Source organism: Stomoxys calcitrans, chromosome 3 (assembly GCF_963082655.1).
Source record: "Stomoxys calcitrans chromosome 3, idStoCalc2.1, whole genome shotgun sequence".
Taxonomy (NCBI): domain Eukaryota; kingdom Metazoa; phylum Arthropoda; class Insecta; order Diptera; family Muscidae; genus Stomoxys; species Stomoxys calcitrans.
In genome coordinates this window covers 190527361-190546759 of record NC_081554.1, presented here as the reverse complement: position 1 = coordinate 190546759, position 19399 = coordinate 190527361, and the positions used below count along the sequence as shown (strand labels likewise).

General features: G+C 39.1%; 1 protein-coding gene and 1 non-coding gene across 2 annotated transcripts in view; both read left to right on the top strand.

Annotated features, from left to right (window-relative positions):
- Positions 1-227: 227 nt before the first annotated feature.
- The window catches only part of LOC106085100 (uncharacterized), a 63696-nt gene continuing 44524 nt past the window's right edge, over positions 228-19399 (top strand). Inside the window, exon 1 of the mRNA XM_059365748.1 lies at positions 228-1724. Coding sequence (XP_059221731.1) covers positions 304-1724 — 1421 coding nt within the window. The 5' untranslated portion in view covers positions 228-303. The remainder of the gene's footprint in view (positions 1725-19399) is intronic.
- On the top strand, positions 10730-10856 carry Trnal-caa (transfer RNA leucine (anticodon CAA)). The gene is made up of 2 exons: positions 10730-10767; positions 10812-10856. It is a non-coding gene; the product is annotated as a tRNA-Leu (tRNA).

Sequence of the window (19399 nt, the reverse complement as noted above, 5' to 3'; positions counted from 1 at the left end):
GACAGTTGAGTTGCAGGAGCAACAACGACAACGGCTGCTGTTGGTAATAAAACAAAAATCCCCATCAAACAATATTTCACTTTATTCCAAAGAAAAAGGTGAATAAAATAAACTAAACAGCATAAAATATTGGCAAAAAATTAACAAGAATTTCAAAAAAATAAAGAAAAAAAGCGAAAAAAACCGAAAACTATAAAAACAACAGACAAGTACAAGAACAACTACCAAAAAGTGAGCTAAACGAAAAAGGCTAAAATCATGAGCACGAAACGTGTTGCACATATAACTGTCATCAAATGACAAATGCTTGACAGCATCAATCAGCAGCAGCAGCAAAAACAACAACAACAAGAGCAACTACAACAACCAGACCATTGTCCATATTGGCAACGACGCCAAGCGTCACCGATAATTTTTCAAAATATCTCAAACCACAGCAGCCCACAAAACGACCTAAGCAAAGCGAATTTTCTTCAACTTTTGCCAATTATGGCCGGTTTTCGAAAACGTGGCTGCCGTACACGAACTTGGTTTCTACTCAAGGATTCCCTTATCTTTGTCACCATTATGTGTGTCCTACAAATATTTTTCCAATCACCAGTGGTGGCCTCCACGGCCACGCCACAGCCCCTGGCGGTAAAGGACAACAATGTGTTGTCCGAGAATCTCTTGCAATTAGAAAAGGCATTGGGCCTTCATGGCAGCAATGAGGATGAGAACGATTTGTCAGAGTTGGATAATCAAACCAAAGAATTTAGTTTAATCGATGTAAATAAAATCCAAATAGAGGAAAAAATCATATTTAAGACACAGGACTTTAGTAAAAATTTACTCAAATTAAAGGCTAGCGAGTTGAGCTCAAATGAAATTTTGCCGGCAAACAATAACACCAAGCAAGGCAAGGAAGATGTGGTTGTCATAAAGGAACAGCAGCAACAGGAGGAGTTGCGGCAAACTGCCAGTGCGGTTGCTGGTAATAGCGATAAAACTAAAAAGGACTATGAGCATGAAACCTCAGTGGTCTCCAAAGGCCAGGCCAGCGTTATAAAGGAGGGGCAAATGTTACGGGAAACCTCTAAAAATGCCACAGAGGATATTAGCAGCAGCACATACGACCAAACAACTAGCAACTCCAGTTCAGCCTCTACCTCACCCACCAATATACTCCAGGCAGCAACCACAACCACAATCGTAAATTCAACAACTGCCACAACAATGACTATGAAACCCACACGTCCTGTTGCCAGCAAAGGCAATCAAGGCAAAGTTGTAGGTGGCGGTAATGTCGCTACCTCCTCTACAGGGACAGTGGCTGCTGGTACGAGTGTTTTTTCTAATCTTTATGGGATTCGTGAAAATGTCATGTTACCCTCCGAGGATCCTGAAAGGGAGGCTCAGATTTTATATGAGAAAACCTTAAAGGAATATCATGTTAACAACAACAACAACTACAATCATAAAGAGGATAATATACTGCATAAGCACCAACAACAACAACTTGGCAAGGATGGCACATCCTCATCGAAATCCTCTTCGCTCTCTGGCATGGAGGCTGCCACCAATAGTACAGAGGCCATGCAACAACGTACTTTGCATGCTGTCTGTGAGGTATGGTCTCAAAAACACTGCCATTGTACTGGAACTTTGGGTCGTCTCTCATTGAGCTGTCGCAATATTGGCATATTGGCGGTACCAGTGGATTTACCCAGTGATACAGTTCTGCTGTAAGTACTCTAAAACTATTTTATTATACCCACCACCATGGGATGGGGTATACTAATCTAGCCATTCCGTTTGTAACACCTCGAAAATTCATTAAAGACCCCATAAAGTTTATAAAGGGTGATTTTTTTGAGGTTAGGATTTTCATGCATTAGTATTTGACAGATCACGTGGGATTTCAGACATGGTGTCAAAGAGAAAGATGCTCAGTATGCTTTGACATTTCATCATGAATAGACTTACTAACGAGCAACGCTTGCAAATCATTGAATTTTATTACCAAAATCAGTGTTCGGTTCGAAATGTGTTCATTCACCGTTCAGCGATGAGGCTCATTTCTGGTTGAATGGCTACGTAAATAAGCAAAATTGCCGCATTTGGAGTGAAGAGTAAGTAAGTGGAGTGTGAGTAAGTGGAGTAAGTCTATTCATGATGAAATGTCAAAGCATACTGAGCATCTTTCTCTTTGACACCATGTCTGAAATCCCACGTGATCTGTCAAATACTAATGCATGAAAATCCTAACCTCAAAAAATCACCCTTTATATTCTTAATGGTCTTGACGTTCTGAGTCGATCTAGGCATGTCCGTCCGTCCGTCTGTCAAAATCACGATAGCGGTCGAACGCGAAAAGCTAGCCACAGATATTTATTATTGGTGTAGGTCTTTGGGGGGTAGGTCAAATGGGCTATATCGGTTGAGATTTAGATATAGCTCCCATATAAACCGATCTCCCGATTAGACTTTTCGAGCCCTTACAAGCTGCAATTTTTGTCCCATTTGGCTGAAATTTTGCATGCAGTGTTCCGTTATGACTTTCTACAACTGTGCCAAATCGGTTCAAATCGGTCTGTAATCTGATACAGCTCCTACATAAATCGATTTCCCGATTTGCTTCCTTGAGTCCTTACAAGCCGCAATTTTCATCCGATTTGTCTGAAATTTTGCACGTCGTGTTCTGTTATGAATTCCAATAACTGTTTCATGTACGGTCCAAATCGGCCTATAAGCTGATGTAGCTCCCATATAAACCGATCTACCGATTTAACTTCTTAAGTCCTTACAAGCCACAATTTTTGTTCGATTTGGCTGAAGTTTTGTATGCGGTGTTCTATTACGACTTCCAACAACTGTGCTAAATACGGTTCAAATCGGTCTATAACCCGATATAGCTTCCATATAAACCGATCTCCCTATATGACTTCTTGAGCCGCTGGAAGCCACAATTATTTGTCCGATTTGTCTGAAATTTTGCACGTAGTGTTCTAACTTCCAATAACAGTGACAAATGCGGTTCAAATCTGTCTATAACCTGATATAGTTCCCATATAAACCGATCTCCCGATTTGACTTCTGGAGCCCATACAAGTTGCAATTTTTGTCCTATTTGTCTGGTCTTTTGCACGAAGTGTTCTTTTATGACTTCCAACAACTGTGCTAAGTACGGTCCAAATCGGTCTATAACCTGATATAGCTCCCATATAAACCCAGCTCCCTATTTGACTTCTTGAGCCCCTGGAAGCCACAATTTTTGTCCGATTTGTATGAAATTTTGCACGTAGTGTTCTGTCTGAAATTTTGCATCGGTTCCTAGACGCTTTCATTTTTGCTGGTTTGACTGAAGTGTGGTATGTAGAATAAATTTATTTTGTATACAATTTTAAGCAGAATTCATGGTGGTGGGTTATCAAAACTCGGCCCGGGCGAACTTAGCACGACTTTACGTGTTATAACTCCAATACCGAGCATTCTTATACAAGCCACAGTTTTAGCGCAGTAGGGCAATTAATCAGCTTTGTATGGGATCAAGAAATTTATTTGGTAAATCGGTCTATAGGATAGGTCTATAGGACATATGTCTTCAAACGGTCTGATCTGGGCCCCATTCTGTTCGGATGACGGGGGGCTTATCAGAACTTATTGTTTAAAATTTTAGTGAAATCGGGTAATAAATGCGCCTTCTATGGGCTTAAGACACTATATCGGCAGGTCAGTCAATATGACAGCTACATATATCTAAATATGGTACGATCTACACAATATTTGATTGGTATTTTGGGTGGTTTTAAACAACTCATTGTTCCAAATTTCAGCGAAATCGGTTAAGTTACGGGCTTTAGATCCTAAATCGGTCTATAAGGCAGGTAAATCAAAATATTGTCCGATGTGGACCATTTCCGGTTCAAATAACGGGAGACCTATCCAACTTATTGTTTTAAATTTTTGCGAAATCGGGTACAAAATGCGTTTTTTATAGGCTTAATACTCTGTATCGGCAGATCGGTCTATACGGCAGCTATATCTAAATATGGACCGATCTGGAACACATTTCTACCCTTTTTGTCTCCAGTTCCCCAAGAATCCGGTCTACCACCATGATCCACAGGAGCGGTGATATGTCACCACCTTAAGGCGCCCCCCTGGTGGCAGCCGACGACGTTTCCCCTATGCTCGCGGTGATTGTCCTATTCAAAAACATGTTCATTATCCAATTCAGCACTTCATCCTCTATTTCCGCGTTCCTCAAAGCTGCATCTTTAACAGTATTGCAGGCTCCCTCAATGTCCAGGAAAGCCGCCAAGGTAAAATCCTTGTACTCAAGAGATCTCTCCTATCTCTAAGCTATGTAAAGCGGAATCGACTGGCCTCGATGCTGACATTCGGAGAACTAGACACAACCAGTTTGTTGCTAATGTACAAATCCAGAATCCTCTTCAGTGTCTAAACAAAAATGGAATAAAGACTTATCAGCCTGAAATCCCTGGCCGCTCTTATTGCAACCTCCCCGCCTTGGGTATGAAAACCACCTTGATCCTTCTCCAAGACTGGGGCATATAGGATAGTCTTATACATGCCCGAAACAAACAGGCATACCAGTCTGTCAAAGATTTAAAAGCCTCCTGTAACATTTGAGCCTAAATACTATCGGTCTCCGGAGACTTGTAAGGCCCATGATATATAAGGCCCAGTGAACCCTCTCCCTAGTCACTAGCTCGTTCGTCAATGTGTCCGTGACGGAATACCTCAAGGGCAATAATCCCCTATCCTCCTGACCTATTGACCCGTGAGCGTTAACAAAGAAGCCCTCCACGGCACTCCCTAAGTCAAAGCATGATGGCAAAAAAAAGCCCCTATCCTCCTGACCTATTGACCCGTGAGCATTAACAAAGAAGCCCTCGACGGGGAAGGCACGCTGCTCCGTATGTCAAAGCAGTTCCATCAAAGCATGATGGCAACTGACTGAAGGGCGAAACAAACTTCCCCCTACAGATGCGCCCCTTCCGACCCAACTCATCGGTCGGGAGTTCTTATAACCACCACCGAAGGATAGGTTATATTCATTTTGTCATTCCGTTTGTAACACATCGAAATATTCATTTGCGATCCTATAAAATATATATATTCTCGATCGTCGTAAGTATCTAAGACGATCCGTCCGTCTGTTGAAATCACTCTACAATCTTTAAAAATTGAGATATTGAGCTGAAATTGCTCAGATTCTTATTTTGTCCATAAGCAGGTTAAGTTCGAATATGGGCTATATGGGACTATATCTTGATATAGCCCCCATATAGACCGATCCGCCGATTTAGAGTCTTAAGCCCATTTATTACACGATTTTGCTGAAATTTGGAAGCGTTAGGTCATTCAATATCCTACTTTAATTTGGCTCAGATCGGTCCAGATTTGGATATAGCTGCCATATAGACCCATGCGCCGATTTAGGGTATTAGGCCCATAAAAGCCACATTTATAATCCGATTTTGCTGAAATTTGGGACAGTGAGTTAAGTTAAGCCCCTCGACATAATTCTGGAATATGGGACAGATCGGTCCAGATTTGGATATAGCTGCCATAAGGTTATGGACCCATAAAAGTCGTATTTATTGTCCGATGTCGCCGAAATTTGGGACAGTGAGTTGTGTTAGGCTCTTGGACATTTTTCTGCAACTTGTCTCAAATTAGTCCACATTTGGATATAGCTGTCATATAGACCGATATCTCGATTTAAGGTCTTGGCCCCATAAAAGACGCATTTATAATCCGACTTCACTGAAATTTGACGCAATGACTTATGTTAGGCTTTTCGACATCCGTTTCATATATGGTTCAGCTCGGTTTATTTTTAGATATAGCTACTTAAAAGACCAATATTTTGTTAAACACATTTGATCCAAATCGGAACATATTTCGATATAGCTGCTATGGGGCATAAGCAATGCATTTTTCACCGGATTTTGACGAAAGGTGGTTTACAAATATACCCGAGGTGGTTGTTGTTGTAGTAGCAGTGTGTGGTACACTGAGGCGGCAGCCCTTGCCGATGAAGAAATTCATCGGGTCAATCCGGTACATACAACCGGCTGCCATGGGATTGGCCCGAGGTGGTGGGTATCCAAAGTTCGGTCTGGACGAACTTAACGCCTTTTAACTCGTTTCAAATAAAGAAGTTTCTCTGGCGCACCCCGTAGTTCTTCAGCCGGATTACTGCTATGCTGACCTCATTCTTAGTTCATATCATCGATGATAGTTGAGTTATCGGGGGTATTCTCATCATCTTTATAATCGTAAGACTGCAGTTGGCAAAAAAGTTCTTTCCATATCCCAATCGCCCCTCTTTGGCCGTCTGAAATCAAATTCACTTAAATAATTTTTGTCCAATGGGTACAACAAAAATAATGTGGGACTTGAAATTTTTATAGGCAATAAAAAAATTAAATTTTTTTTTTCTTATCAAGAAAGTTTCAAAAAATATCCTAACAAACTTCCAAATTAAATTATGTGCCACCAAAACTTGTTCATAAGTTTTTATTTAATTACTCAATTAAACTGTGGATAAAGTTGTCGTCATGACCAACGATTAGCAAGCAACATTCCCACAATAAACGATTTTTGAAAGCCAGCAAAGAAAAAAACAAAACCTTAAACCGATTTTTTTTCCTTTGCCACATCGTCATAATCACTCACGTTTCGTTAAAGTTTCGTCTCCCTCGGTATTGAAGTTGGCCGTAATGTTGTTAAAAGCAAACATCAAAAACTTTGTTACATATTTAGAACTGTTAATTGTCTGAAATGTAACATCGAACAACGAACTGAGCAACTGTGGCAGGCAGCAGCAACATTTGGACTGAAGTCTACGGCAAAACTAATTGCCAACATTCAACGCTACAATAGCAAAAACAACAACAGAAACGACAACGACAATATCAGCAACATAGCAAAACATACTCACAATGACAAACTATTAATTTCAAAATACTCGCAACGCACTAAAAGAATTCAAAACTTAACGAACACGCACTCATATCGTACTCACTCTACTAGAATACCTCAAAAACCTCACTTGCCCACAATATTCACTCCTTGCTTCCATCACCCAGTCACCATATCATCAGCGAGTCACTTATCATGTTGCATATCACGTCTGTTTTTTTTTTCGAGACGTAAACGACGGCGGACAGCAAACAACCAACCACTACAACGTATGCGTGCCTGCGATAGTTACACCATTTCCAGATGTAAAAAGTGGAAAAATATGTTAAACAAGTAACAAGTAAAAGTGTGCGTAAGTTCGGCTGGGCCGAATCTTGGGAACACACAACCATGGATCCTGCTAAAATATGGGAACTATATCTGGTAATAGACCGAATTAGACCGTACTTAGCGCAGTTGTTGAGAGATATAATAGAACACTATATGCAAAATTTCAGCCACATCGGATAAAATTAGGGCTTGTAAGGGCTCAAGAAGTCAGATCGGGAGATCGGTTTATATAGGAGCTATATCATGTTGTGTACCGATTTGAACTGTACGTAGCACAGTTGTTGGAAATCATAACAGAACACCACATGCGAAATTTCTGCCAAATCGGACGAAAATTGCTGCTTCCAGGGCTCAAGAAGGTGAACCGGGAGATCGATTTATAGGGAGCTATATAAGGTTATAGACCGTACTTGACACTATGCACAAAATTTCAGCCCAATCGGACACAAGTTGCGGTTTCCCGGGGCTCAAATCGGGAGATCGGTTTATGGGGGAGCTAAATCAGGTTATGAGCGGTTTCCCGGGGCTCAAATCGGGAGATCGGTTTATGTGAGAGCTAAATCAGGTTATAAGCCGATTTGGACCGTACTTCACACAGTTGTAGGAAGTCATAACATTTCCAGCTGTAAGAAGTGGAAAATATGTTAAACAACTAACAAGTAAAGGCGTACTAAGTTCGGCCGGGCCGAATCTTGGGAACCCATCACCATGGATTCTGCTAAGATACGGGAGCTATGTCTGGTTATGGACCGTACTTGACACAGTTGTTGGAAGTCATAATAGAACACTATGTACAAAATTTCAGCCTTGTCGGACACAATCTGCGGTTTCCAGGGGCTCAGGAAGTCAAATCCGAAGATCGGTTTATAAGAGAACTATATCATGTTCTTGCCCGATTTGAATCGTACTTAACATAGTTGTTGCAAGTCATAACAGAACACTTTATGCAAAATTTCAGCTAAATCGGACCAAAATTGTGGCTTCCAAAGGCTCAAGAAGTCCAATCGGGAGATCGGTTTATATGGGAGCTATATCTGAATCTGAACCGATATGACCCATTTGCAATCCCCAAGGACCTACATCGATATTAAGTATCTGTGCAAAGTTTCAAGCAACTAGCTTTACGCATGCAACCTCGGACAGACGGACATGGCTAGATCGAATCAGAGCGTCGAGACGAGCAACAATATATATACTTTATAAGGTTTTAGACGAATATTTCGAGGAGTTACGAACGAAATGACTAGATTAGTATACCCCATCCTGTGGTGGTGGGTATATAAAGGTAACCTCGAAAATGACAATCTTAGGTAGTAATTCCGTGCTACTTACAAAATCCTTAGTTGTTTCCCATGCCACGCCCCTAAGTTGGTTCATATCTGGTATTGTGTCCCCTCCTAAGTGCCGATATCTGTTAGACGCGAAAGCAGGGCATTGACAGAGGAAATGCTTCAACGTCTCATTTTCTTCCCCTCATGCATTACACATGCTATCACTTGCCGCACTGATTTTACATAAGTGAGCTCGTAGTCCTATGTGTTCCGTTATGATACCGATAGCTATACTGACCTCCTTCTTACTTCCTTTCAGTAGTAGCCTCGTCTTCTCACGATCTGGATCTCCCCATAGGATTTTCGCCGACCTACCGACCGTTTCGCTGCTCCAAAGGGTTGCACCGAAATTAAGTCATCGAAATTTGAAATGTAGAATTTTGACCAAAATCCGGACATATTGTCGTAGTCCAAAATTTTTATTGGATAGGTTGATAAATACGTTAGCAAAGGCCTTAAAAGTGAAATATCGGGAGATAAATATATATGAGATCTATATCTAAATCTGAACAGATTTCTATGAAATTAAACAGTGTTCAGAAAAGTCATAAGAGAAACCTCAGTGACAACTTTTGTAAGGATCGGTTAACAAATGACCAAATTATTGCAATATTAGTCAAAATCGGACGAAAATATATATGAGAACTATATCTAAATCTTAGCAAATTTTAACCAAAATCGGTATACAAATTCAGCAGTAATGTTGAGACTTTTGTAAATTGTACGAACATATACATATATGAGAGCTGTATCCAAATCTGAAACGATTTCTTCCAATTTCAATAGGCTTCGTTTCTAGGCCAAAAAATATGCCTGTGCCAAAATTTAAAACAATCGGATGAAAATTGCGACCTGTACTTTGTTCTCATGTACAGACAGACGGGCATAGCTAAATCGAATCAGAAAATAATTCTGAGTCGATTTGGTATATTTATCAATGGGTCTAGCTCTCTTCTTTTTTGGTGTTACAAACAAATCCACTAAGTTATAATATCCCTGTACCACTGCAGTGGTGTAGGGTATAAAGATTGGAAAAATATAGAAAATTTCGAATTAGATTATTGAATATTGATTTTCATAAATATTAGAATTTTTGAAAATATTCGGGTTAAAACAGGTGCTCCTTAAAACATTTTAGATTCAATTTTGCGCATAAAGTATGTACCTACGTTCCTGATCGCTATTACATTTTAGTCGATCTAGCCATCTCTGTCCGTCTGTTCTTCTAACTTTCGAAGAAGTAAAGCTTGGCGCTTCAAATTTTGCTCAAATACTTCCTATTAGTGTAGGCCGATTGGGATTGTAAATGGGACATATCGGTTCATGTTTTGATATAGCTCCCACATAAACCGATCTCCCTCACAAACTTCTTGAGCTTCTAGGTAGCGCAAATCTTAGCCGAGTAGGCTGAAACTTTTTTTGAAACGGTCCACAACCCGATATAACCCCCATATAAACTGATCTCCCGATTTTACTTCTTGAGCCCCTATTGTTATCCGATTTGGCACAATGACTTTTACTATGGTCTCCAGCATCCAAACCAAGTATGGGCCGAATCTGTCCATAGCATAGCTACTCTTATCCATTAACCTTTGTTTGCTTATAAAGAGTTAGCGGGCAAAGAGCGATTCATCTTGGAGAGTATATAAACGACCCGGCCCAATTTAGCACGCTTTTACTTGTTTAATTTATTTTGACGAAAATAAAACTTTTTTTTTTAAATTGCCCATAAAATTTTTTAAATTTATGTTTAATCTAAATTTTATATTTTTCAAATTAATTTTCATAATTTTCTTCCAAAAACTCATTTCCAAAATATTTTGTTCAATTTCCTTCCCTTGATAATTTTTGTATGCATAATTTCCGTTTAGTTCACGCAAGACAAAGTGTAGGTACTTAAATTCATACCCAAAGTGTGCCTCATTTGTTTGCCCACTCTGGCAGTCGCTGCCAATTTCATTTACTCGTATTCCATTATACCATGCCATGATTCACTCATTTGGAAAAATACTCAAGTCTAAAAATAGATTTGTATGAATGAAGAACGCTCAAGTAGCATGACTGCCATTAACTTACATTTTGTGTGTGAGCGACCCTATTTTAAAACAAATTTAGACATTCGTTCGGTGCAGGTCAGGATGGCCGAGCGGTCTAAGGCGCCAGACTCAAGTGTAAGAACTTGTTCTGTTCAAACAGAATCAAAGTGATAGAGCGTTCTGGTCCTCTCTGAGGGCGTGGGTTCAAATCCCACTCCTGACAAAATATTTTTTTTTTGATTTTTTTTTTAAGTTTATGAGAAATATTTATAATACAATTTTTTTTTGTTTCGTTTAATACAGATTTTAATTTTCTTGTCATAAAAAATTTAATATTTAATAATTTATATAGAATTTAAATTTTTATTTAAAAACTTTATAGAAATTATATTTTTTTAAAGGAAAAAAGTAAATTATTGAAATATTTATCATAATTATAATATTAAAAATAAATTAAATTCTTCTTAATTTTTTTTTATAAAAGAAGAATTTTTTATAATAAAAAAAATTAAATAATTTAAATATATTTATAATAATTACAATTTTTAAAATTTTGAAATTATTCTTGGAAAAGTTTTTTTTTTAAATAAGAAGCTATTTTCTTTTTTTATTTATTTATTTTTTTTTTTGAAGAAAAACTATTTTTTAGTATAAAAAAAAACATTTTTTAATGAAAACTATTTTTTTTTTTGTGTTATTAATTTTTGTTTATCACTTTCCTTGGTTTGATTTTTTTTAAAATAAAATATAAAGTTTTTTAAATAAAAACTTTGTATAGTTTCTAAAAAGGCAAACATTTTTAATAAATACTAGCTATACCCGGCCCGCTCTGCTGCGCCTACATTAGCACCAAACAAAAAATAAGTTTTCTTACTCACTACAATATGTATCTCCCCAGTACAATTTGTTTATCTACTACCAAATACCTTTTATTGACAAATATTCACATTTTGAAAGGTGCTTTGAGAGGTAGACAACCTTCTATCACTTGAACCTCATTTTAAATACCATATTCGTAGCCTACTCGCGAATACTTTTTATTTGAGTCCGATATTATCATGTTTGTCTAATATGCCCACTTCGGCCGGTACTCTACTTTCAAATACCTCTGATTGGAGTCCCACCTTGTTCCGATCGGTCCACTTTTGAATTTGGGCGGTTCTTTTGGTACGGCGTCCTAGGTACTTGGATCCAATTTTCATACTCTACTCCCGAATACCTTTTAGTGGCGTCCTATATTGTGCAGTTCGGACTGAAATTTTGTGTGAGGTGTTTTATTATGACTTCCAACAACTGTGCTGAGTATGGTTGAAATCGGTCCATAACCTGATGTAGCTGTCATATAAACCTATCTGGGGTCTTGACTTCTTGAGCGCCTAGAGTGCAGAATTCCTATCCGATTTGGCTGAAATTTTGCACGAAGTGTTTTGTTTTGACTTCCAACAACTGTGTTAAGAATAATTTAAATCGGTTCATAATCTGATATAGCTGCCATGTAAACCGATCTGGGGTCTTGACTTCTTGAGCCACTAGACGGCGCAATTGTTATCCGATTTGTCTGAAATTTTGCGTGACGTATTTTGTTATGACTTTCAACAACTGTGCTAAGAATAGTTCAAATCAGTCCATAACCTGATATAGCTGCCATATAAACCGATCTGGGTCTTGACTTTTTGAGCCTCCACAGGGAGCAATTCCTATCCGATCTGGCTGAAATATTTCATGACGTGTTTTGTTATGACTTCCAATAACTGTGCTAAGTACGGTGAAAATCGGCCCATAACCTGATACAGCTCTCATATAAACCGATCTGGGGTCTTGACTTATTGAGCCACTAGAGGGCGCAATTCTTATCCGACTTTAAACAGCTGTGAAAAGTATGATTCAAATCGGTGCATAAACTGATATACCTGCTATATAAACCGATGTGGGAGGGCGCAATTCAGCTAAGAATTCAGCTGAAATTTTGCATGAGGTGTTTTGTTATGACTTTAAACAGCTGTGATAAGTATGGTTCAACTCGGTCCATAACCTGATATAGCTGCCATATAAACCGATATGGGATCTTGACTTCTTGAGCCTTTAAAGGGTGCAAGTATTATCCGATTGGTTGAAATTTTGTACAACGGCTTCTCTTATGAGAACATAACATACGTGTCGAATATCGCATGAATCGGTTTATAGCCTAATACAGCTCCCATATAAACCGATTTCTTCTTCAGCCTCTAAAGAGATTTGGCTGAAATTTTGTACAATGATTTCTACTACGGTCTCCAATATTCAATTCAATTCTGGTCCGAAAGGAACCATAACTTGATATAGTTCCATTAAGATAACCATTCTTTTTTATACTTTGTTCTCTAAAGAAGAGTTACCGGGAAAAGAGCTCGACAAATGCGATCCATGGTGAAGGGTATATAATATTCGGCCCGGCTTTTACTTGTTTTTTATCCGATTTCGCTGAAATTTGAAATAGTGAGTTGATTAAAGCCTACCGATATCCGAATCAAATATGGTTCAGATCGGTCTATATTCAGATATAGCTGCCATATAGAGCGATGTGCCAATTAAGGGCCTTGAGCCCATAAAAGTTGCATTTATATCCCAATTTCGCTGAAACTTGAAACAGTGCCTTGTATTAAGCCTCTCGACATCCGACTCAAATATGATACAAATCAGATTCTATTTAGATATAGCCGCCATTTAGACCGATCTTCCAATTTAGGGTCTTAATCCCATAGATCGGATTATATTTAGCTATAGCTCCCATATAGACCCATCTGGCGATTTCCCAAGTTCATAAAAGTCGCTATTATTATCCGATTTCGCTGAAATTTTAAATAGCGAGTTGATTAAAGCCTACCGATATCCGACTCAAATATGGTTCAGATCGGTCTTTATTCAGATATAGCTGTCATATAGACCGATCTGCCGATTAAGGGTCTTTAGCCCATAAAAGCTACATTTATTACCCGATTGCGCTGGAACTTGACACAGTGCCTTGTATTAGGCCTCTCGACATCCGACTCAAATATGATACAAATCTGATTCTATTTAGATTTAGCCGCCATTTAGACCGATCTTCCAATTTAGGTCTTAATCCTATAGAAAGAGGATGTGTTGCCCAATTTCGCTGAAACTGTGACTGCATATGAGTTATCAGAACCTGTATCAAATATGATCCACATCAGCCCCCATTTGCATATTCCTAGAAATTTTTCCTACATTTTCTTCTAAGAAGCCTTTTTCGAAGAAATTGTGTAGATTCTGGCTAAAAAATTCTCAAAACTTTTTTTTCGTTCTACTATGGAGTTGAGAAGTCTGTAACGTTCACCACACCACATATACGGGCGACAACGATGACTTCGACTACGACTACGATCACGTTGCGCGTTACGCGTTGCTATTGCCAACTTAGTTTTGCCTTGAAACATTGATTAACGTATGTCACGTTGCCATAAATTATTAATTAAATTTGCCACTATTGGGTGATTTTTTGTTTTTTTTTTATGCTGCCTAGCATTCTCATAGTTTGTTGCGTTCAACAAGAATGGCAAGCGCAAAAGACAAACGGGTCTAAACGATGGATGAATGGAGCATTGGACGGACAGACTTAAAAGACCAGACAGACAAATTTTATTTGATGTACAATTGCTCTGATATGAATTGAAACACAACACAGGCTGATGAGTTGACGGACAGAGCGGCAGACAGACGTTTTGACTCTTAGGGGCATGCCTAGGCATACTGCAGCGATCTACTTGAGACATTTTTCAACTATGCGGGCACTCTGTTGTCGAGGTATGAATGAGTCATTTTTGGTTGCAGTTTGCAAAGATTGTCGTTGGTGTTGTCTTTGAAATGTGATATGAGTTCAGTTGCATACAGAATTTGAGAAAAATCACCTTCGCAATGCGTTTATTAAGAATTTTAATCAAATGATAAACATTTTTTTTGTGGGCTGTTTTTCGTTTTTTGTCAACAAGGCAGTTTAATAGATTTCTTTTTTTTGATGACCCCCGCTAACTTCTTAGTCATCTTTAGACTACTAAAAGCCACATTGAAGCCTTTAAATATTTAATATAATAAATTTAAAATTTTATTATAATCCATTTCCAATCAGACATGTTTATCACTTGGAAGCGGTTAATGACTCCTTAAGATATATGACCGACCCTCCATTGTGATAGACAAACACTTGGTTGATATGAAATGTTTGCCTCAAAAGTTCTGTGACACCTACACTTGGGCTATTATTTTTCCTACTCACCCACCATATGTGCCTCGATTGCCTTAATCATAAAAAATTCGCAACACGTCTGGAATTAAGTTTTGTCCCCATGTGATGGGACAAGAATTCATAAGAGGACATCTATAAAATAAGGGTCTATAAATGGCGTTGATAGTTTATATCACGTCTCTTGTATTATTTGGCTAATTAATTTAATTGCTTGTTAAGGTCACTCAAGAGTGGTTTAACAAAAAGTTTGACAGCTCACCAAAGACTCACTGCTGACCAATAAGCATGCGCAACATGATTAACAAAGTGCCCCCCAAGTGTAGCCCCCATACAAATCGATCCCCCAATTAAGTTTTTGAGAGCTAAGGCATAATTTTTCGCATGTGCTTGAAATTTGGCATGTGGTGTTCTGGAATGATTTGCAACATATGTGACGCATAAGGAGGGAATAGGCACAAAATGCATAAGGATTTGGAAATCAATAAAATTCCCGGCACGGGATAGCTGTGAGCACCATACAGACTGGAACATTGAGGTCCGATCTGTGTGGTATTCATTGCTGTCACGAGAAGCTTAGCTATGAGTTAGCGGGCGCGCCCACAGGTTGGGGATAGTGGAATGCTCCATACGGAGTAGCTGCAACGGCAGTCCCGGACAATCAGCGGTATTGAGAGGCCCAGGCTTTTTCACAAATATTGAGTGCCTTTGATGCTCGATATGACAAGGCGAATTATTGGCGCCTTTAAATAACCAATGGGTGTGGCAGTAAATGGAGATAAGACGAAATGGATGGTTTCAACTCCCAAAAGCCTTGCACAACCGAGCAGATAAAGAAAATGGAGAAATTTGGGAACCACAACTTTGAGACAGTCAGTAACTTTATATACCTCGGCACCGCCGTAACCGAAACGAATGACACCAGTTTTAAGATTAAGCGAAGAATAATACTGGCAAACAGATGCTACTTCGGACTAAGTAAGCAGTTTAGAAACAAGGCCACCTCTCGTCAGATGAAGATTACACTATACAAAACACTGATACTACCCATGCTGTTATATGGTTCTGAAGCATGGGTACTTGTGAAAGCAGATGAGGCAGTGCTTGGAGTATTTGAGAGAAAGATTCTTCGTAAGATATATGGACCAGTTTGCGTTAATGGAGAATATAGGTGACGTATGATCCACGAGCTCTATGAGCTGTATGACGACGATAGCATAGTTACACGCACCAAAATACAACGGCCGCGTTGGCTAGGTCATGTTGTCAGAATGGATGAAGATGCTCCAGCAAAGAAGTCTTTTGAAGGCAAACACGGTGGTATACGCAAACCGCGAAGACCAAAAGCCCGATGGAAAGATCAAGTGATGGGGGACACCTCGAAACTTGGTGTCAGAGATTTTAGAAAGAGCGCAGAAGATCGTGGTGCTTGGAACGCTATTCTACGTTCGGCTAGTAGAACAAATATTCTGTCATAGCCAATTTAATGACCACCTTGTTCTCACGGCGATCGGTCCTTTGGACCGCAACGAGCTTGCTCACATCAGGAGCATTACGAGAATCGCCACCTCCACATGAAAATGTGGCTACAACTACAATAAAACAAAAACACAAAAAATTTTCTTAAAAAAATCCAATTTGGTTAAAGTTTTTATACCCACTACCGAGGGAGGGGGGTATATTAATTTTGTCATTCCGTTTATCCATATCCGACCCTATAAAGTATATATATTCTTGATCAGCATAAAAACCCAAGACGATCAAGACATGTCCGTCCGTCTACAGTCTCTAAAAATAGAGGTATTGAGCTGAAACTTTGCACAGATTTTTTTTTGTCCACAAGCAGGTTAAATTCGAAGATGGGCTATATCGGACTATATCTTCATATATCCCCCATATAGACCGATCCGCCGATTTAGGGTCTTAGGCTCATAAAAGTCACATTTATTATCCGATTTTGCTGGGACAGTGAGTTGTGTTAGGACCTTTGACATCCTTCGTTAATTTGGCCCAGATCGATCCAGATTTGGATATAGCCCCCATATAGATCGATCCTCCGATTAAGGGTCTTAGGCCCATAAAAGTCGCATTTATTATCCGATTTTGCTGAAATTTGGGACAGTGAGTTGTCTTAGGCCCCTCGACATTTTTCTGCAATTTGGTCCAGATCAGTCCAGATTTGGTTATAGCTGCCATATAGAATGATCCTCCGATTTAGGGTCTTAGGCCCATAAAAGTCATATTTATTATCCGATTTGGCTGAAATTTGGGAGAGTGAATTGTGTTAGGCCCTTCGACATCTTCCGTCAATTTGGCCCAGATCGGTTCAGATTTGGTTATAGCTGCCATAAAAACCGATCCTCCGCTTTAGGGTCTTAAGCCCATAAAAGCCACATTTACTATCCGATTTTGCTGAAATTTGGAACAGTGAGTTGTCTTGGGCCCTTCGACATATTTTCGCAATTTGGTCCAGATCAGTCCAGATTTGGTTATAGCTGCCATATAGACCGATTTCTCGATTTAAGGTTTTGGGCCCATAAAAGGCGCATTTATTATCCGATTTTGCTGAAATTTGAGACAGTGAGTTGTGTTAGGCTCTTCGACATATTTCTTCAATTTGGCCCTGATCGGTTCAGATTTGGATGCAGCTGCCATATAGAGCGATTTCTCGATTTAAGGTTTTGGGCCCATAAAAGGCGCATTTATTATCCGATCTCGCCGAAATTTGGGACAATGAGTTACGTTAAACCCCTCGAGATACTTCTGCAATATGGCACAGATCGGTTCAGATTTGGGTATAGTTGTCATATAGACCGATCTCTCGGTTTTTGGTTTTGGAGCCATAAAAAGCGTATTTATTGTCCGATGTCGCTGAAATTTGGGACAATGAGTTAAGTTAAGCCTCTTGACATACTTCTGCAATATGTCACAGATCGGTCCAGATTTGGATATAGCTGCCATGTACACCAATATCTCGATTTAAGGTCTTGACCCCATAAAAGGCGCATTTATGATCCGATTTCACTGAAATTTGACACAGTGACTTATGTTAGGCTTTTCGACATCCGTGTTGTATATGGTTCAGATCGGTTTATTTTAAGATGTAGCTACTGTACATATTAATATTTGGTCCAAATCGGAACATTTTTCGATATATACTGCTATGGGACATAAGCTATGCAATTTTCACCGGATTTTGATGAAAGGTGGTATAACATGTATAACCGAGGTGGTGGGTGTCCAAAATTCGGCCTTGGTCGAAGTTAACGCCTTTTTACTTGTTTGAGAAATTTAATTGTAAAGATTTTTTTTATACCCTCCACCATAGGATGGAGGTATACTAATTTAGTCATTCTGCTTGTAACACCTCGAAATATGCGTCTGAGACCCCATAAAGCATATATATTCTTGATCGTCATGTCGTTTAAAGTTCGTCCGTCTGTCTGTCGAAATTGCGCTAACTTTCGAAGGAGTAAAGCTGGCCGCTTGAAATTTTGCCCAAATGTTTTTTATTAGCGTCTTGACTTCTTAAAACCTCTAGAGGTCGCAAATCTCGTCCGGTTTGAGTGATTTTTTTCACGTGGAGTTTTGGTTTCATTTCCAACAACTGCGCTAAGCATGATTCAAATAGGTTAATTTTTTGATATAGCTGCCATATAAACCGATCTTGGGTCTTGACTTCTTGAGCCTCTAGAGGGTGAAATTCTCGTCCGATTTGACTGAAATTTGGGACGTGGTGTTTTGGTATCTCTTCCAACACCTGTGTTTGGCATGATTCAAATCGGTCCATAATCTGGTATAGTTGCCATATAAACCGATCTTGGATCTTGATTTCTTGAGCCAATTGAGCGCGCAATTGTCATCCGATTTGGCCAAAATTTTGCACGAGGTGTTTTGTTATGATATCCAATAACTGTGCTTAGTATGGCGCAAATCGGTACATAACCTGATAGAGCGGCCATATAAACCGATCTGGGATCTTGACTTCTTGAGCCTCTAGAGGGCGCAATTCTCATCCGATTTGGCAGAAATTTTGTACAACGGCTTCTCGCATGACCTTCAATATACGTGTCTAATGTGGTCTGAATCGATCAATAGCTTGATACAGCTCCCATATAAACCGATCTCCCGATTTTACTTCTTGAGCCCCTACAAGGCGCAATTCTTATCCGAATTAACTGAAATATTACACATTGACTTCTACAACGTTCAGCATTCATTTATGGTCCGAATCGGACTATAATTTGATATAGCTCCAATAGCATAACACTTCTTATTTAAGATTCTTTGTTTGCCTAAAAAGAGATACCGCGCATAGAACTCGACAAATGCGATCCATGGTGGAGTGTATATAAGATTTGGCCCGGCCGAACTTAGCACGCTCTTACTTATTTTAATTAATTTCATGCAATTCTATGCCTATTAGGTCATTGGGTATGTTCATCGTCATGTTTTTAACATGTTTCCACTTTACATTTTTTCATTGACAGATTTTCTTTAAAATTTTTCATAAACTAACATCTTCTTCG